The sequence below is a fragment of the Dermacentor albipictus genome, chromosome 1 (assembly GCF_038994185.2).
Source record: "Dermacentor albipictus isolate Rhodes 1998 colony chromosome 1, USDA_Dalb.pri_finalv2, whole genome shotgun sequence".
NCBI lineage: Eukaryota > Metazoa > Arthropoda > Arachnida > Ixodida > Ixodidae > Dermacentor > Dermacentor albipictus.
In genome coordinates, this window is record NC_091821.1 from 151,587,813 (window position 1) to 151,606,942 (window position 19,130).

The following is a 19,130-nucleotide window of genomic DNA, read 5'->3' on the forward strand; positions in this document are numbered from 1 at the left end:
GACAAATTTTTCGAGTTACCAGTTCCTGGTATTTGAGCTCCTTGGCGTTATCTTTTGCGGGTTCTGCCAGTGCAAGCAACACACTGCCGTATTATCACTCTTGGCACTCACTCATCGCATTTTAACGAAATAACGCTATGGGGCCCCGTGCAGCAGAAAATCTGGTGTTTGCATCGGGTGTCGTTTCGGCAAGAGGATCTGCAAACCACCCATAACCTGGCCCTCCATATAGTGTAAGAAAGCTACTGAACTAATTGCATTTCTCAAGCTAGAATATGCAGAAAAGCCGTAAAGTACGACTTACACACAACCTAGAGATATGATAGCTCTCGGATTGTAATTTTAATATACGAGAAAACATAATTCTGTTACGCAAAAATTCAACGGAACCCCTTTTCCAGCGTTTCTACCATTCCTAGGCCAGCAATGGCGCACGCCATTTGCGCGTGCCTGCACCCGAGGGTCTTTGGGGCCACGGAGCGGCGCGCCCGGTTCTTTGCAATACCTCTAGATGGTGCTTGACTCCGCCGCATCGCGGCCAACGTAACAGGCCGCGTTTCTACCAAAAAGCCCGTCTTCGTGCACAACGTTCGCGGGCAGCGTTTCCCGGTAAACGTTACGGTTACATACGTTGCAGTTGCCGGGAAGCGTGAGAAGTAGTCAGGGATCTTTGAATGCTATCGCGTTCCACTGGTAAAGACGAAGCTTAAGCGTCGACCAAATGTTTCGACGAGCGTGAGTACCGAAAGAAGGTATATGTTATTGTGGGGCCATAAAAAGTATCATAAGCTTGTCCGAATAAGATTCAGTATACGCCAAACTAAGTTTTCCACCACGGCCGAGCTGCTTTTCGCTGCGTCACGACAGGCGCAGAGAGTGTGCCTCAATATTATCCGAAAATGTAACGAAATGAATTACAATCATGTTGAAGGTCGCAGAAAGCATCACGAATTTGTCCCAGTAAGATTCAGTACACGCGAAAAAACTGCCTCACACAGCCGAACTGGTTTTCGCTAACTGCGTCACAACACCAGGCGCGGCGAGCGCGCCCAAGTACTACCACAATTAGGTAGAATAATGCCGGACCTCTAGAAAGCGTCGGAAAGATCTCCCAATACGAGTAATTAACTCAACTGCACCAGGACGGCCGAGCTGTTTTTTGATAACTGCGTCACCAGTCTAGGTTTCCTGCTGTAAGCCCAATTGCTTGAAATGCGTCGCAGACTATCAAACAAAATTTCTCACCTTGCCGTAGTCCGATAGCGCAGTGGCGCCCTGTCGAAGTGCAGAAGGAAAGCAAGAATACGCCAAGAGCCCAACAAACCAGGCTAAATCCAAAAAAAAAAGAAATACAGGCAGGCGGGTTGCTGAACAGGCCAACGCTCACATGCGCAGCCGGCCTCGCTCGTTTCGGCGGCGTGTTTGACGCATGACGCAGGCATCTTGCGCGTCATTGGCCCGTCACTAGGTAACACAAGTAAGTCTCAAAGCATAACTTAATTTATATGCAGATATTTTTAGTTTAGCCGGGAAATATTAAAAAAATAAAACAATGTTAACTTTATTTCACTTTTTTTCGATGCTCGCTACAGCAAATCGTCAACATTAATATACTAGCGTGACGCATTTCCTGTTGTCAGTTTTCGCCGAGTGTCCCCTCTTGCTGAATTTATTTCGCAATTGTCGGATACCGTTTCAGCCAAAAAATTTTTTTTTCTAACCAACCATGCCGTGCAAGGAAGCTACGGAAATAATTCAATTTCTCAAGCTAAAATATGCAGAAAAATCGTAAAGTACGCCTTGCACACAATCTGCAAACATGATAATGTCAGACTGTAATCTGAATATACGAGAAAACATATTTCTGTACGCAAAAACTTAGAGAAAGCCCCTTTCCGGCGTTTCTACCATACATAGACTGGCCATGCCACCATTTGCGCGCGCCGGCGCGCGAATATCTTGGAGTCCACAGAGCGGCGCGCCCGATTCCTTGCAACACCTCCAGATGGCGCTTGCTTTATCCCCAAGGATGGACAAGTTTTGAAGTGAGGGAAGCTCACAGTAAAATTCATTATGAAGAACGAGTGAGGAATATGGAAGAAAGAAAACGGGCTGGAAGAGTGTTGAGGTACTTGCACAGGAAAAACATTGATACACAGTGGAGGAACAGAACTACGAAGCTTACCAGCAAGTAACTGCCTGTAGCGTGAGCAAAACAGCAACAAAGAACGTCAAGCGGAAAGTCAGAGATGCTGAAATAATTTCATGGGTGGCGGCAATGGAAAAGAAACCCGCCATAAGTAACTACTTAAGAGGAAAAAAAACGAAATCAGGAAAGAAACAATCTATGATAACTCAAAGGGAAGCTCATTACTTTTTGAAGCGAGATCAAGATGCCTTAGAACACGCGCCTATGAAGCGACATGACATGACAAGAACTTTATTTGAGTCCTGAGGGACTGAGACCTCGGGGAGCCAAACCGAAGGCTCCCGAAGATCAAGTCGGTGGCTCCGCCCACGATGGAACCGGGAGATCAAGTCCCGCGGCAATGTCGTGGGCCCTCTGGACAGCCTGGAGTTGAATGTTGAGATTGCTGCTCTTGAGAGAGTCCTGCCATTGTTCTTTCGTGATGGGTGGAGAGGCGTTAAGGGCTGGGCACAGCCAGAGCATGTGGTCAAAGGAGCATGAGTCATGACCACATTTGGGGCACGACTGTGAGTGTTCAGGATCTATCCTGTGAAGAGACCGAGGAGTGGGATATGTACGGGTTTGCAGGAGTCTTAGTGTGGTAGCCTGAGGTTTGTTCAATTTGGGGTGAGGGGGTGGAAATGTCCTCCTGCCTAGTCGATAATGAGAAACAATTTCGTGGAATGTACTTAATGAATCTTTGTGGATGTTGATCTCGTTCCAAGCCTGGCTACCCGCGACAGCGCGGTGCGTGAAATCGCGCGCTCTCCGGTGGGCCTGCTCGTTAGGATTACATCCAAGCGGGTTAATTGAGCTATCTAGATGGGCTGGGAACCACGAGATTTGGTATCTTCCTTCGGTACTTTCCCTAGTCCTTTGTAGTCCTTTGATCACAATACTGTACGCCTGTTCAGATATGAGGGCGGATGAGAAGGATCTAACCGCGGTGCGCGAGTCCGAGAAGATGATAGCGGGAACTTTTGAGCTGTGAAAAGCCAGAGCGATCGCCGCTTCTTCCGCCACATGGGCAAACTTAGTATAAACAGAGGCTGCATTGACCAGGTTGCCCCCCGCGTCTACCACCGAGACAGCGAACTTATCCCCACTGTCATATCTGGCAGCATCGACAAAGAGGGCATCTAGCTTCTGCTGATTGATCTTTTTAAGGATGGACTTGGCTCTCGCGAACCTTCTTCCTTGGTTATGCACTGGGTGGATGTTTCGCGGGACGGGGTCAACCATGACGTGAGCTCTGGTTTCCCGGGTCAAGCTAACTTTGGTCGCCGGTTCATGTCTGGGTTGGATTCCTGCTTCTTCTAAAATCTTAATCCCTGGCTTAGTGGATGAAAGTCTCATTATCTGAGCCGCTGTGTGAGCTTCTATTAGCTCATCGATGGTGTTATGGAGTCCTAGCTCCAGCAGCTTCTCAGTGCTTGTGGACTGCGGAAGGCCGAGCACGCGCTTGAGGCCGGTTCTGATTAGGGAGTCGAGCTTGGCCTTTTCCGCTTTACCCCAATTAAGGTACGGCGCGATGTAGGTGACATGACTCAGGAAGAACGCCTGATAAGCTCTGAGCAAATTATCCTCTTTAAGACCGCCTCTACGATTTGAGACGCGGGCTACAAGTCTTAGGACATTACTTGCCTGTCCAGTGAGCCTGTTGAGGGCCGTCGAGTTACAGCCCTTGGCATCAATGAGGAGACCTAGTATCTTGACCGAGTCCTTCCTCGGTATGGGATGCCCATTTTTAGCTCGAATTTCTACCGGCAGAGTTTCCAGAGGCGCAAGATTTCTGACCCCCTGTCTGGACTGGCGGTATAACAGTAGCTCTGATTTAGCGGGGGAGAGTTCAAGGCCCGTGTTTGAAAGAAAATCTTCGGTAGCGTCCAACGCGCTTTGCAACGAGTGTTCGAGCATGGCTAGCGATCCGCCCGGCGCCCAGATCGTAATATCGTCCGCATAAATGGCGTGACCAACGTTCGGAATTGCAGCGAGGCGAGTGGAGAGTTTGTGCATGGCTATATTAAATAAGAGTGGGGAGAGGACTGAGCCCTGCGGGGTGCTGCAGGTGCCTAGTTCGTAGGGTCCTCCCGTGACTATGCCTAGTCGAAGGTGTGCCTTGCGATCAGCGAGGAAGGATCTGGTGTAATCATGAAACCGCTGGCCCAGGTTGAGAGACGAAATCTCTGTCAGGATGTGTTTATGCGCGACCCTGTCGAAGGCCTTGGAGAGGTCCAGTGCGAGGATCCCTCTCACGTCGCGAGTAGGGTTATTAAAGATTGCTTTCTTAAGCAAAAGCATAGCGTCCTGCGTGGACAACGCCTGTCTAAAGCCGATTAGGTTGTGTCTAAATAGCTCCTTGTTTTCAATATGTTCAGTGATCCTGTTATGTATCGCGTGCTCCGCAACCTTGGCGATGCATCATGTAAGGGAAATAGGCCGCAGATTATTTATATGTGGAGGTTTTCCTGGTTTGGGTATGAGTACCACTTTTGCGGTACGCCAGTCTAACGGGACCTGTCCACTTTTCCATACCTCATTTATTTTGGCCGTGACTATCTCGATTGCCCTATCGTCTAGGTTCCTGAGGAGTTTGTTCGTGATTCCATCAGGTCCCGGGGCTGATCTGACATTTAGATTGAAGAGAACGTGTCTGATCTCTGACACGGTGAAAGGTTCGTCTAGATCAGGTGCCGAGAGTCCCATGTAGTTCACACGCTCTACCGGGCGATCCGCGTATTCGGCGAGGGGGAGATAAGTACGTGCTAAGTTGTTGGCTAATTCCCTGTCGGTGAGACCGATTGCGGTTTGCTTTTTAATGAGCCTATCCGTTGCAAGGCTAAGGGTGTCCTTAGACTGTTTATCGTTGAGGAGACTTTTAAGTAAGCTCCATTTGCTACCTCTTCGCATACGCCCGTCCGTTTCGGTACACGTCTCATCCCATTGCTGCCGGGCGAGGTGGGCCGAATAGGTTTCAATCTCCTTGTTAAGAAGCGCGATTTTCGATCTGAGTCTACGATTAAGCTTTTGGGTCTTCCACCTGGCTGAGAGGGCGTGTTTAGCCTCCATAAGGTGAGCAAGTCTCGAGTCCATTTTAGGAACTTCAACATCCGTAATAATTTCTTTGGTTGCTCCTTTAACCGCCTTGTTCAGATTATCTAGCAGATCTGCATACGTTTCGTCTGGCGGGACTGTTTCATTTCTGATTTTTCGAAACAGGTCCCAGTCCACATACTCATATCTCGCGGGTGGTCTGGGTTTGACACGCAACATAATTTCAAGTATGTAATGGTCACTGCCTAGCCCCTCCTGGAGGTTGTCCCACGTGCCCTCGATACCTCGGAGGAAGGTGAGATCGGGAGTCGTATCTCGACTGACCGAATTGCCGGATCTGGTGGGGAGCCTTGGGTCTGTGACGAGTATTAAGCCGAGCTCTGCAGCGTTGAAGGCCAAGTTCGTCCCTTTTGCACTTTTGTAACCGTACCCCCATTCCGTATTGGGTGCATTAAAGTCACCCGCGACAACGAGAGGCGCGCTTCTCGCCGCCCTAGACGTGGTGCCTAGTAATGCTTTAAAGTCTCTTTTCCTGTCCGATGGTGCGCTGTACACGTTGAGAATGAAAATTTTAGAATTAATTGTTCTGTTGGGTACGATCTCTATTAATTGGGCCTCGAGGCCCGCTTTGTACGCGCGGACCTCGTGCTCAACGAACGAGATGTTTTTTCTGATTAGGGTAGCGATACCTCTGCCCTTTTCTCTCCTGTATGCTACCGTGCGGTACCCCGAGAGGGAAATTTCAGCTGTACATAGCGTTTCTTGTAACAATATAACTTGCGGCTTGTCCGCAATAGACCTGATAAACTGTCCTAGTGGGGCCAGCGCCTCTGGAAACTTGCGCAGTTCCACTGCCAGATTTTCAGATTCGTGCTGTTTGCGTTCGCCATTTTGCCTACTGAGTATGATGAATTAGCCCTTTAGCCCCACTTTCGGGATTCGGGTTTGCCTGATTCTGCACTGTCGACACCGTAAGCCTGCCTTTGGCTTGGACCTTGGGTCTCTCTAGTTGAGTTAATCTCGTCTCCATCCCGGAGAGCATTTCCATCATGCGTCCTAGGGTCTTTTCTATGGCAGCTAGCTTGCCTCTGCTGTTTATTTTGGCAGGAGGATCGGCGGCGGTAGCTATGGCTTCGCTCGGCTCAGCCATCTCATCCTCCTCTTCTGACTCGCTGACCGGTTCTGGGTTGGGAGCTTTACGCTTCGATTTACCAGCAAGTGGGCCTAGATCTTTAATTTTATCCTCATCGTGGTTCGAGATTTGCCCTCTAATGCTATTTAGGGCTTCTTTAAGCTCTGCAAGTTCGCGCCTGAGCTGTTGATTTTCCGCCTCAAGTGATTGGATTCGGGGATCATTCACTTGCTCTGACTGTGCCTCACCGCTTGCTCTTTTGGCCGTCGTAGTCTTCTTTCCCATCGACGGTGCTGTGCCGGAGCCTTTGACTTTGTCGGCCCACGTGGCCCGTTTCGCGGGCTGGGAGCGAGACCGGGACCGGGATCTCGACCTGGATGCGCTGGAATTCCCGCCTTTCCCTGAGCCGGTTCGCCTCCTGGAGCGAGAGCGCCCCCTCGATTGTGAGCGGGATTGCAGGTTGGAGCCACCATATGCTGCCGCAGGTGTCGCCGAGCTCTGTGCGTAGGAGATGCTGATGTCATCGCCGCTGGCCATCTGTGCTTTTCGCAACATTTGTCGTCGCCTTCGACGCCGACGCCTAACGATGTATGGGATCTGGTAGCGTTGTTTGAATGTTCTATCCCCGGTGATATGGAAGCCGCCGCATGCTTCACATTTGGGTGTGCATTGGTGTTCCTCCTCTTGTGACGCTGATGACTTCATTTTCCCACAGCCGTGGCATTTCTTCTTTTCCTCTTCGCTACTGGGGCACACGTCGGCTCGGTGACCCACGTGGCCACACGCGTAGCATACATCCATCTGCCGTTTGTACAGAAAGCATGGAACGAGGGCGGCTCCACACATGACCGTGTTGGGCACTCGCATGCCGTCGAACAGTATAACAACTACTTGTGTGTTCTTAATTCTTCTGACTTCCAATGCCGTAGGGTTTCTTGGGTTCAGAATCATCCTCCTAAGGGCTCCTTCGTCAAATGAAGGGTCGATGTTTCTTATTACACCTTTGCACGTGTCATCAGGGGCAGAAATGTAGGCTGACACCTCAAAGGCGCCGAGCTTGGTATGTATCTTGCTGATTCTAGCATACGCCCTCGCGTTTTGATCGTGAGGGGTAGAGATAACCAAAATGTTCTGCATCTTGTTTGGGCACACGGTGTCCTCGGCAGTCTGCTGTTCCGTCAAGGCCGCCGCCATGGCCAGTGCTTGGGCGAGGAGTATGATAACCGTTTTGGAAACGTCAAGGCCTCCTTTGGGGCGCACGATGATCTTGATTTGGTCCTTGGGTAATTTCGGTAGCCTCGAGGCTGCCGTTACCTGCTTCATGAACCTTTTGGCCGGCGAACTGGCCGTGCGGCTGCCAGCCGGCATATTCTTGGTGACACGTTGCCCGCCATATGACGGCGTACTCGTTGGTTGTTTTCGTTTGCTGCTGAGGGCGGTCGTCCATCCCGCTTCATCGAGCTCCTCCGGGTTGATTTCCATCCCCTCGACGATTATGGCCCCGGGCATGGTTTCTGTTGGTCAGTAGTTCGCTTGGAACGCCGGTCGCCCGCGCCGGCGGGGGGTTAGGCCTACGCCTTCTCGCGCTGCCGCGCCTAACCCTTACAAAAATGGTTGTTGAATTTCCATTGTTGATCTGTTGTACTATCATTGATTCCATAGAAACTCCACAAAATTACAACATTCATTGAGCCAGCACCAAGATAGTTCAAGAAAATTTTTATTGACAACTACACAATAATTTTTTTATTGATGAAATATTGTTCAATTTCTATTGCGTAATGCCAACAACTGGACCGAGTTAAACAGGCGACATACAATTTACACGAAACAATAAACATTAGTTTAGGTTCCTTAGTTTAGGCTACAACATGAAATGGCGTAATTAAGCTGGCCAGAGCTTCAACCAATTATTATTTAAAAATTTGTTGCACAGGCAGTTGTACATTCAAGTGCAGAATAAAGGCCACTGCAAAATAATGCACTAATGCATTATTAATGCAAAATAATGCTGTATTGAGCCGCTGCAGCGCCAAATGCACAATCTCCGGATAGGTTCAACTTATTTTAATCATTGTGGATATTGCAATGTGCGCTATAACTGCAATGGAAGACCTGAAAAAGATTGAGTGTAGGTGATTCAGTGTAAAGCTTGTACATTGTACTACCAAGGAAAGAAGAGGTTCATCCCACTGGGCAATGTACAGGGTACTTTTTCTTTTTCGCTGCACCAAATTTTTAAACTTGCAAAATATAAATCACGGTAATGTTATGTTTACCATACGAGTGCACAGATTGGCGGCCTCTAGATACAGAGCAATTGCCGCACTTACGTGCATAATTAGTAAGGTTACGCTAATTAACTTTCTAATTATCAGCAATAGGTGGCTACAGCAAATGAGTACTTTGGTGCCCATGCTCGACACTACCTATCCCAATGATCAAATTTTGAATAGTGGATTTCATGTGGGAGCTTCGCGAACAATTAGTTCCCCTTGGCAGGCTCCTTGAAATCGAAACTGGCTGGACAAAGAGCGCCTTTGTCGTCGGCGTAGCTTCATGTCTTCCTCAATGCATGCAGAAGCACCCAGAATACTGATAGGTAACCGGTTCTTCAACTTTTGTTTCGAGCCTATCGGTACGTCAATGTACGGATCCTACTGGACCTTACCAAAATTTATATTACGTGGCATCACAAGCTACCAAAACAATACAGAGCCTGCGGAAAGGCGACCTCGGGTAAATTTACACTATTACATTACGGCAAAATATGCAACAAAATTCAGTGTAAGCGCGCCTACACGCCGATTGGCAGAGGTCACGCGACCAACTAGAATGATGATGATGATGATCGGCACCAAAAACCTTTGAAACAGGGCGGAGACAAATAGTCTCTTAGTCTGCTTGATTTATTCAGGTTTTACACCTGTATATAGCGACCGAGACGCGACTCATACAGACTCATGTTCGCATCAGCGTGCGCGACCTGCCCGTCGTCAGAAGAAAACATTTGTCGATTGATGCCGTTCACTTCTTCTCGCGCCATCGTTGCCGCGTAAGGTAACCTTCAGCGCATTGGTTAATCAGCACAGCTTTGCCACTGCATTCGCGCGGCTGCAACAACGAGCACTTAGGGAATGAGCCAAACCAGTGGTAAATCGCCACCGTTTGCGACTACTCGCTTCGTGACAACTTGATGCATTTGTTGCCTTCGAGATCGAGACGATGTGTCGTCACGGAGGAAATCTCGGAGGCGATGCTTCAACATTGCCATCGATACTGAATCATTGTTTCAACGCAGACAATTGCGATTTGCGCAGCAAGATAATTTATTTTATTACACTTTGTGTATAACTGACAGCTGTGCAAAATAATTATAGAAGTTCTTCCCGAACAAAATATTTTTGAAAGTTTTTTACCAAACCTAGCGAAATGTACAAAAGTTAACAAGCAACATTGAAATTTGTTTCTTTTTTTGCGTGTTTGGTTGTTTGGCATTCGTTTTCGTCGCCATTTTGCTTTTTTTCGTGTCTCCGTGTGTACGTTGTGTGCGTCGTGAGCTCTAAGCATGCGTGTGCGTTGTGATCTGCTGTTGCGCGGACAAGAGACATTTTTTCCAAGAGCGTCAGAGACGAAAAGCTGAATGTGCCCGTCCGTCCACTGGCTGACGCGGAGGTATGCCACCGACTGGGCTGCGTGGAAGCGTGCATGAAGAATGGAGCGCCGGCTGACCCGACGGTAAGCACGTTTCTTGTCTGTTCGGCAACGTTCTGACTGGTGTCGTAGAAGTCGCGGGGCGCTTTTTTTGTCTCTGGGTGTACGTCGGGCAGACTTGCGCCTGTGGCGCTCGCGCTGTGTGAGTCAACCACTCCGAGCTGTAAGTCTGATTCACGCGTGGTGCACCGCGTCGGTGTTTCAAAACATTTCGTGCCGGGCCGGTCCCGGGTGCATGTGTAGCGTGTTGCATGCTCATTCGGTCCATCGAGCGCCAAGGTGGGGTCATGTCGTCTGTTTAAGCTGTGTATTTAGCAGCTTGGCCTATTCGTCTGTACTACACGGTAGCCAAGTTTATCGCGAACTGAAATGCACGAAAACACTTAAAACAAGGGCGCCTGTTCCTGTCTTGTCATGGTCGTCCCCACCCGTCGCGGTAGTGTTGCTCCACTGACCTTGAGGCCGCAGGTGCAACTCCGGCTGCGGCAGCCGGATTTCGATGGGGCGAAATGCAAAAAACGCTCGTGCTTGGATATGGGTGCTTGTTAAAGGTCGGGGTCGTGGTCGTGGTCAAATTTAATTCAGTTATACACTGCCGCGTGCCTTGTAGTGAGATCGTGGCTTTGGATAGTAAAATCACAGAATTTGAACGTTTAACTTGCTTGACCCTGTTTTAAGTATTACCGTTGCAGCAGGACCCATGCACAGCCGTTTATATGAAAATCGAATTGGCGGACCGTCTTTTCCTTGTATTGTCATCAAATAATCATGCAGAAATGTCGTGGCCGATATCGTGTCATGTCTAATAAACGCGGATCGTCCTATAAAAGAGGCTGGTTGATCGTTCGCGAATCGAATGCTACCGTGTTGTAAAAAAGTAGAAAAAAAATGCCTAAAGCGCATGTGATTGACGCCACCAGTTAGTTTCTCTCTCAGCCCTGGGTATCTTTTTCATGTTGCAAAATTATTTCTGTGAAGTTATCTGTGTGCTCTGGATATTTTAAAGAACAAGATTTTACTCAAACCTGTAGTGTATTACAGAAAAAGACTTGTTAATCCGGTGTTACTATAAATATATGCCTTCTTGCAATAAAGAAAGAAAAAAGGTTATGAAATCATGCAAGCCTCTGAATACGAGAGAAAAGATGCAACCTTTAGACCAAATCTGGGTTATTTTTCCCTTCAGAGCGCCCAAATTTTTACTTGTATGTTCGCACAGAAAAGTGCCTTGTCATAAAGATGTCGTAATATCAGACACTTTCTTTCGAAATTTTTTTTTTCTTAACCGCCCTGTGAAAAACTATTGGTAAAAGAATTTGGTTCTTGCTATTTCAGTATACCTAAAACATATGCAGTGGACAATAAAAATATTCAACTAATTCATTCAGTCACATAAATAAAATACATTGCTAACACAGTAGCTGGTAGCAAGAAACACTTGGTTACATAAGCATCAAGCACTTATATACATTTTTTATTATTGGTGGCATTTCACTGTGTAGCTGATATGTAATACTGCATTTATAAAATACTTTAAATACTGTCATCCACAGCATCTGGAGAAGAATGCAGGGCACATTGTGTCTGACACTGGTGCAAACTTGCGTGACACATCAACAGCAGGCAACAATCTTACACCATCTATTTAATGGTTTCTGAGAATATAACAAAGGATCTTTAAGGCCCTTCCCTGCATGTGCGAATCTACTTTGCCACACCGAATAAACAGTGCTAACATAACAAGAACCAGTTGAACATGCCCTTCCACATCGAACGCTCCTGTGTACACGCCCTGTAATATTTATGGAAGTATAGGTGTCGAGGCCCTCTAGCCGGTTTATGTATGGAACTCCATGACTCGGGACAAAAAAGCACACTGCAGCAGTGTATGGTCTGGTAGTATTCAATCCGTACTAGAATTTATGAGGAATATTGAATACTGAAGCATATTTTAAACAACTTAGATGTATTGATCATACTGATTTGTTCCCTTTTGCTGCTTGAAAGAAATACCCATAATTTTTTTTTATTATTTTGTGGATAAACATGCCTATTCTTGAATTCAAAACTATCTGTGCAGCATGTGCGAAGACCTGCAACACTTTAATGGAAGGCTTCTCGGCTTCACTCGACTATCACGAAGTGTCATGCATCCGACTCATGTTAAATGCCAGGCTCGCCAAATCACGCATCAGTGACTGATGCACAAAAAGAACCCAAGGGTCGCAAAATTCATTATTAAGTGTGACATATTTCGCTGCATAAGGAAGTAGCATTTGGTGCTTTATCGCTGAAATGGTTGAAGTACATATTACTTTTATTCAGCGGTTGTATTGCTTTCTCATTATGCAGAAGCTGGCAAGAGAGCAAGCCAGAAGAACCAGTAATTGCTTGCACACAGGTACGCTTATTGTGTGCTGCCAGTTGTTCTCCCTTCTTTCTTTTGCTTTCTTTTTTGGCAATATAGTGCACTTGAAATGATTCCGTGAACAAAGCATGATTAAATAAGTGTTTCCCAACTTCTGGCCCCTGGAATCACTTGACATAGCGAAAGGGATCTGTATGGATCACTTAAAGATTTGCAGTTGATCTTGCGATGTGTGACTAGACTAAAATTGATATCTGGGCAGCATGATGGCAGGTAACAAGCCGTTGCAGGAAAGTTGCTGGTGCTGTATGCTATTTAGCAATAATTAACAATGATCGTGTACGAGAACACGCTCACTGACGACAGCTTGTGTATCTGTGGGCAACCAGCCGGCAACTACTAAGTTCACCTCTGAACAACTTATATTTGTTCGCACATGTGCTGCAGTGTCAGTAACTGCAAGCAACTCTCAAAAAAATGCCTCTGCAATGCAAACCACGCAACGGGGCTGCAAGACATTTATTTTTCTTCTGCTGTCATTTATGGCTTGTCCTTTTGATGATAAATTGTTCACCTTTATGCTCTGTGTGATCAAAAGTGAGCTTTTAAAGTGTCGCTTAATTTTCTACAGGTTGACATTGGTGGTCGGACGCTGATTGATAAGAACATCCTCGATCGGCTGAGCCAGGCCTCTGACTGTACCAGTGGCCGTGGAAAATTCGTCAGGGCACTTTTGCACCACGTCTTTACTGATGGTGGGCTCCACAGCAAGCCGCTGTTTGGGGGAAGAGCTGCCTACGTGGCGAGACGGTTCAAGAGGAGGCCCTCAACACTGTATGCGCGGAGACCGATAGGTGTGTATGCTATTTTAATAGTCATGTAGTCTTAAATAATGAAATCAGAACATGCATATAAGTTGAAGAAAGGCTATTTCTACAAACTGTACTGTTAGCAACTGGATGAAGTATAGTAAGTGTTCCTAATATTTGCTGTAGAAAACAAATAGTTCCCTTCTTTCATTATTTACATTATGGCCACAAAGTTATGCACAAATTTTAGAGGCCTGATAAAAGAAATGATTGGTTGAGCTATAGATTGATCACAGCTGCTTAAAAGATACTGATGGGCTAGTTGGTGAGCCATGATATTGAAGCAGCACACTTACATCTGACACATACGCGTACACATAGAAAGGACATACACAGGCGCTGGACTGCACATTCTGCAATATTGCCTAAAGACGACCCGTCTTTTGTAGTGCCACTTGAGAAGCACACGTGCTCTGATGGCAGTGAGGTGTGACAAGAGCGAAAGTAAAACACACAAAAAAACACAAATAAAGGTGACATTTTTGGATTCCCACCCTGAATAATCAAAGTCTAAATATCGGCACGCTTTTTCAGAGAATGATACCAAGATGCAACCGATAGACCTATCTTTCCATTTGTCAGTTTCTGTTGCTTTGTTGCGTTCCCTGCGCAAAACTTCCGTATCTTTCAGGACAGGTTTGCAGCCCCAATCCTTGCAATGAAAGGCTAAATGACTTGTATCTTTAGCCGTGCAGGGATAAATGTGCTCATTTAGCCTTGTAAATTCAAGCACCTGCATGTCTGCCCAGTGTATGCCTTGTTACAGGACAGAAGGCTCCTATAAACCACTCCGTCTGCACAAGTGACATAGAGCTTTCGATGGTTGACTGCACAGGGACTTGTTCTTTCTTTTTGTGCCATTCACCTTTTTGCACAGGATCGACAACTGCACAGGTGTGGTAAACACTACATCAACGCCTGCCTTTGACCTATCTTTTGCAGATTGTGGGACATTGTGTGTACATAAGGTATGACTGCGTTATCTTGACAGTCCTTGTGACTGCAGTGGATCCGCTCACTTTTTTGTGTTTAGTAACCTGAAACGTATCAAGAGCTTCGATGGATACCTAGGGCTCCTGAGGCGGGTTACCTTGTTTGTGAAGCTGGTTTCACATTTGTGATGGAATGATTTTTGCAGTGCGTTAAGAAAGCAAGAGCGGACAATCGCCCTCTTCACAAGCTTTGAATGGGCCGATTGGTAGGGAAGGACAGATTTGTTGCTCCTCGGTTCATAATACCAACATACACACCAATGCAGTGTTTTATAAATGCATCACGTCATTGTTACTAACACATAAGCTACCTATCAGCGGTTTTATTAGGTTTTTAGACTTTGGTGCATACGTATCCTCTGATCAAATCTGTTGGTCTTATGAGCCAAGGAGCAACAAAGCTGCCCTTCCCTACCACTCGGCCCATTCAAAGCTTGTGAAAAGGATGACTGTCCGCTCTTGCTTTCTTAACACACTGCAAAAAACATGCCATCACAAATGTGAAACAAGCTTAGCAAACCAGGTAACCCGCCTCAGGAGCTCTGGGTATTCATCGAAGCTCTTGATCAGTTGCAGAATGCTTACATAAGAAGACAGAAAAGACTAGCGGATCCACGCACAGTCACAAGGCATTACAAGCTGGTCATGCCTTATGTACTCACAATTTCCCAAATCTGCTAAAGATAGGTCACAGGGCTGGCATTGATGTGGTGTTTTGCGCGCCTCTGTGATTGTCGAGCCTGTGCAAAAAGGGGAATGGCGCGAAAAAAGGAACAAGTGCCTGTGCAATCAACCACTGAAAGCCATGTGTGAATTGTTCAGAAAGAGTGGTTTATAAGCTCCCTCTGTCCTGTAACAAGGTATCCATTGGGCAGACGGGCAGGTCCTTGAGTGCAAGGCTAACTGAGCACAACTATCACTACATGGCTAAAGATTCAGATCATTGAGCGTTTCATTGCAAGGATTGTGGCTGCAAACCCATACTGAAAGATACGGAAGTTGTGCGCAGAGAACACAAAAAGCAAACGGGAATTTCTTGAAGCAATAGAAATTGACAAATGGAAAGATAGGTGTATCAGTTGCCCCTCAGTATCATTCTCTGAAGAAGCATGCTGCTATCTTGGACTTTGGTTATTCATAGAGTGGGAATCCAAAAATTTCATCTTTATTTGTGTTCTTTGTGCATTTTATCCTGGCTCTTGTCTCACCTCACTGCCATCAGGGCATGTACGCTTCACAAGAGACACTATAAAAGATGGGTCTTTGAGCAATAAAGCAGTAGTTGCAGTCCGGCACCTGTGTATGCCCTTTCTAAGTGTACGTGTCAGATGTAAGTGTGCTGCTTCAAGATCATAGGTGGCCAGATAGCACACATATGTTCCTAGGTCGACTTCTGCACCAGCTATTTCTGATGGCACATTTTAATATATGCTCGGCGATTTGCTATGTGCTGGCTATCTTATAGCTTTGTTTCTTTACTAAGAAAAGCCTGCACTATTTTTCAAGACTTCTTGGGTTAACTTAGCGCTTATTGTTATTATAAAGTGTCAAATATATATGTTGCATGAAAGGTTCACTCTAGCAGGAACTTAGTGAATGCACAGAGAGGAAGAGCCCCATCACATTCGTGTGACAGTCACGTTGAGCATGGAGCTGATTTAGTTCATTTGCTGCATGTCTGACCACCACTGCTGTCATGTGTAAGCAGCAGGCTGCACCTACTTTAAAGATGAATGTTTTCTCTTAAACCAATTAAAGGGTGACAGGAAGTAGTAAATTCCAGATGCAATGTTTTCGCTTGCTATGTTCAAGCTTTTCATTGCCATAGTGACCATCAGATAATTGAAAGCATAATGCTATTTGTAATAACATTTAATCAAGGATAAAACAAAAATATTACAGGATTTTTTGGGCAGATAATTCGAGCATGAAGCTAGTTAAATCTGCATAGAAGCTCACTTGTATACTTTTTGTCTAGCAGCTTGTAGAAAGCTCTTACCACATTTACCATGACTCCTTATACTGTTATTATAGCTCCTTATACAGAACATCAGTAGTACATGGATTAAACATGAAAGCTTCTAGCAGATATTTATTTCTTAGTTTTGTTGCTTAAATAATCACTATTGCCTGCTAATTTAATTTGCCAGAGCTGCACATTGTTTCATTTACTCGTATGTTTCCAGGATACACCTGCTCAGTTGCTGGGAGCCAGTGTTCCATACATCAAGAAGAGCCTATCCTTGCGTTCGTGATAAATAAAATGAAGTAAGACCATGCCTTTTTATATGCCTTCTTGTTTGTTACTGCTGGCTGCACCTCATATTCAGCCTCAGTAAGCATCTTACATGAAGTCATTGCATTGAGGACTAAATGCAATGACAACTTCATGAAGATACTGCGCAATACAATGACAACCCAGTGGAAGAACACTACAATGAAAATCCAATGAAGATCCCATGAAAAAACAACACAATAAAAATACCATGGAGACCCCATGGAAATACCACACCATAATACTCCCATGGAAATACAATGGATTCACGGTGGCCACTTTTCCATGATCTCTCAACAGATCTCCATGAAATGCCAATGGAATTTCCACAATTTTTCTGTTGATGGTACAATAATATATCGATGGAAAATCAGTGGATTTCCAACAACATTTTTTGTAAGGGAAGTAGGCGTAGCCCGTTAGGCTTGGCGCTCTCGCGGCGTGGTCGGAGATTCGAGGAGTCACAAAATGGTGAAAAGTCCACCCACCGATAAGAGTCCACTGTCTGCGGAATCCTCGGAACTTGCCGCTTCATAAAAGGTATAGTTTCCGTGGGTCGGCTTCGCAAAACAGCCGAAAACCTTGGAAAAAGGGAGCCGAAGCTACGGAAACGACGGAACATGTTGTATTAGAATGTGGAGATATCTGTCCAGTGGTCAATTTAGGCACTACTCTCCTCCTCGAAGCCCTTGGGTTCAGCGACAGCACGGGGAAAATAAACATGTCCGCAATAGAGATTTGTAAGAGGTGATTGGGAGATTGGCGAAAGAAAAGTAGGTAAACGACAGAAAACGGAGACGTAGAAAAACAAAGTTCACAATAAGGGGTCAGGAAATTTGGTTATGGGAATACAACGTGGGGTTTTTCCTTCTTTTTTTTTCTTTATTGACCTAGGTAGGACATTACGCAGCATAATAGCAAGACCTTGGTGCACCAACCCACCACCCTTTCCAACGGGGGTGGTGGGATCCAAAGGGGATCCATCCATCCATCCATACATCCATCCATCGCGGCCCACTCAAGAGACCGCCTTTCTACCAGAAAGATCGCCTTCGTGCATAGCGTTCGCCGCCAGCGTTTCCCGGTAAGCATTGCGGTTACATGTGCTACAGTTGCCAGGAAGCGTGAGAAGCAGTCGGGGATCTTTGAATGCTGTAGCGTTCCACTCTTAAGGGCGAAGCTTAAGCGTCTTCCAGATTTTTTTTTTATTTTGTAGTGAAAGTATACACATGCATTAATCGGCCAGCAAGGCTGCCTTTCTAAACTTTATGAGAAAATGTAACGCTGCATATTCACAGAAGAGCGCTGATTTTGCGAACAAACTGCTTAGTTAATTGTTACTAATGCTCCCTTTTGCTCTTATTAAAGCATGTTTTATAATGTGCAGCGTAATGCAGAAACTTCCTAATGTTTTAAATAGCAGGATATAAAATGGTTCGATATTAATGGTTAGTAGGCTATACACCATCCGCAAACTAATCAATATTCGATTCTGTTCCTACTGAATACGGTCTCAAAATCTATTCGCACACCCCTACGGCCATGTCATTTACAGGTGAGATCTCTTGTGTCGCTGCTAAGGTGGCATCTAGTGGGCATTCTGTCTGGCTCTATGTTTATTGGCCTATAATCAGCTTGCACATCTCCATGCTTGGACGTTTTTCAGGAAATTGCTGACATTGTAGGAACTTTTACAGTGGAGCTGTTATAGGTCTACGCTCCCACACATTTTTCAATGCCCGTGCCTACAAGCTACCGCTCCCTCTATGAGGAGACAAAGCAAACCAGTAAGGCATGTACTGACACCTGGCGTAGCAAGAGGAAAGCTAAGAAACCACCGAATACATAGTTCCATGCAATAATTACCAGAGGGAACTCTGGCGCCAGTGTCTACGGGAGCTGGGATGGGAGTTGTTGAGTCAGCATGGGAATTCTGGGAAGTACATGGATTTGGCTAAACTTCGTCCTTCTGGTTTTAACCCTTTCAAATGCCACTTCATCCCGTCGACTGAAAACTTGCTTTCTCCACATCTCTTGCATCTTCAGAATCATAGGCAGTGTACAGCTGCTGAAAAGATCAAGAGTTTTCAATTGTTTAGCCAGTTTTGTCAAGTTTACGAAATTTCGACTCCATGCGAAAACTCACTACAGGAACAGAAAACATGAGAACATACACTATTTCATATTTTGAAAAGCTTGAAAAGCACTTGTCCAACCACTTCAAAATTAGGCCTGGTGCCTGACATTGTGAAAAACAATGTAATAAGTGAACCCGCTACATACAACATACTGACACAGAGTAAAAACCCCCAGCCGTCTACCTTTCCACTCATTTTGCTAAAACATTCTGCACGTTATTCAAAATTGCAGCACAGTTCCAATAATAAGTGTTTCAAGATGTATGACACACATTTTAAATACCCATATATATACTTTCATCAGTGCTCTTGCTATCGATGCACTCTCCTGCTGTGCAGAATTGTGTAGATGGCGTCTCAAAGGGTTAAACATCTCTTTGACTTTGTAAACTCGTCATTT

At 45.8% G+C, this 19,130-nt stretch overlaps 2 protein-coding genes across 3 annotated transcripts in view; both read left to right on the forward strand.

The window, feature by feature from the left end:
• LOC135902990 (uncharacterized) overlaps positions 1-19,130 on the forward strand; it is a 448,955-nt gene that overhangs the window by 411,538 nt on the left and 18,287 nt on the right. The gene's annotated exons all lie outside the window — the stretch shown is intronic.
• LOC135902988 (uncharacterized) lies at positions 9,855-16,598 on the forward strand. Its single transcript, XM_065433319.1, has 4 exons — positions 9,855-10,112; positions 12,441-12,489; positions 13,088-13,310; positions 16,504-16,598. The coding sequence occupies exons 1-4, from the start codon at positions 10,090-10,092 to the stop codon at positions 16,587-16,589; spliced, it is 381 nt and encodes a 126-aa protein (XP_065289391.1). The 5' UTR covers positions 9,855-10,089; the 3' UTR covers positions 16,590-16,598.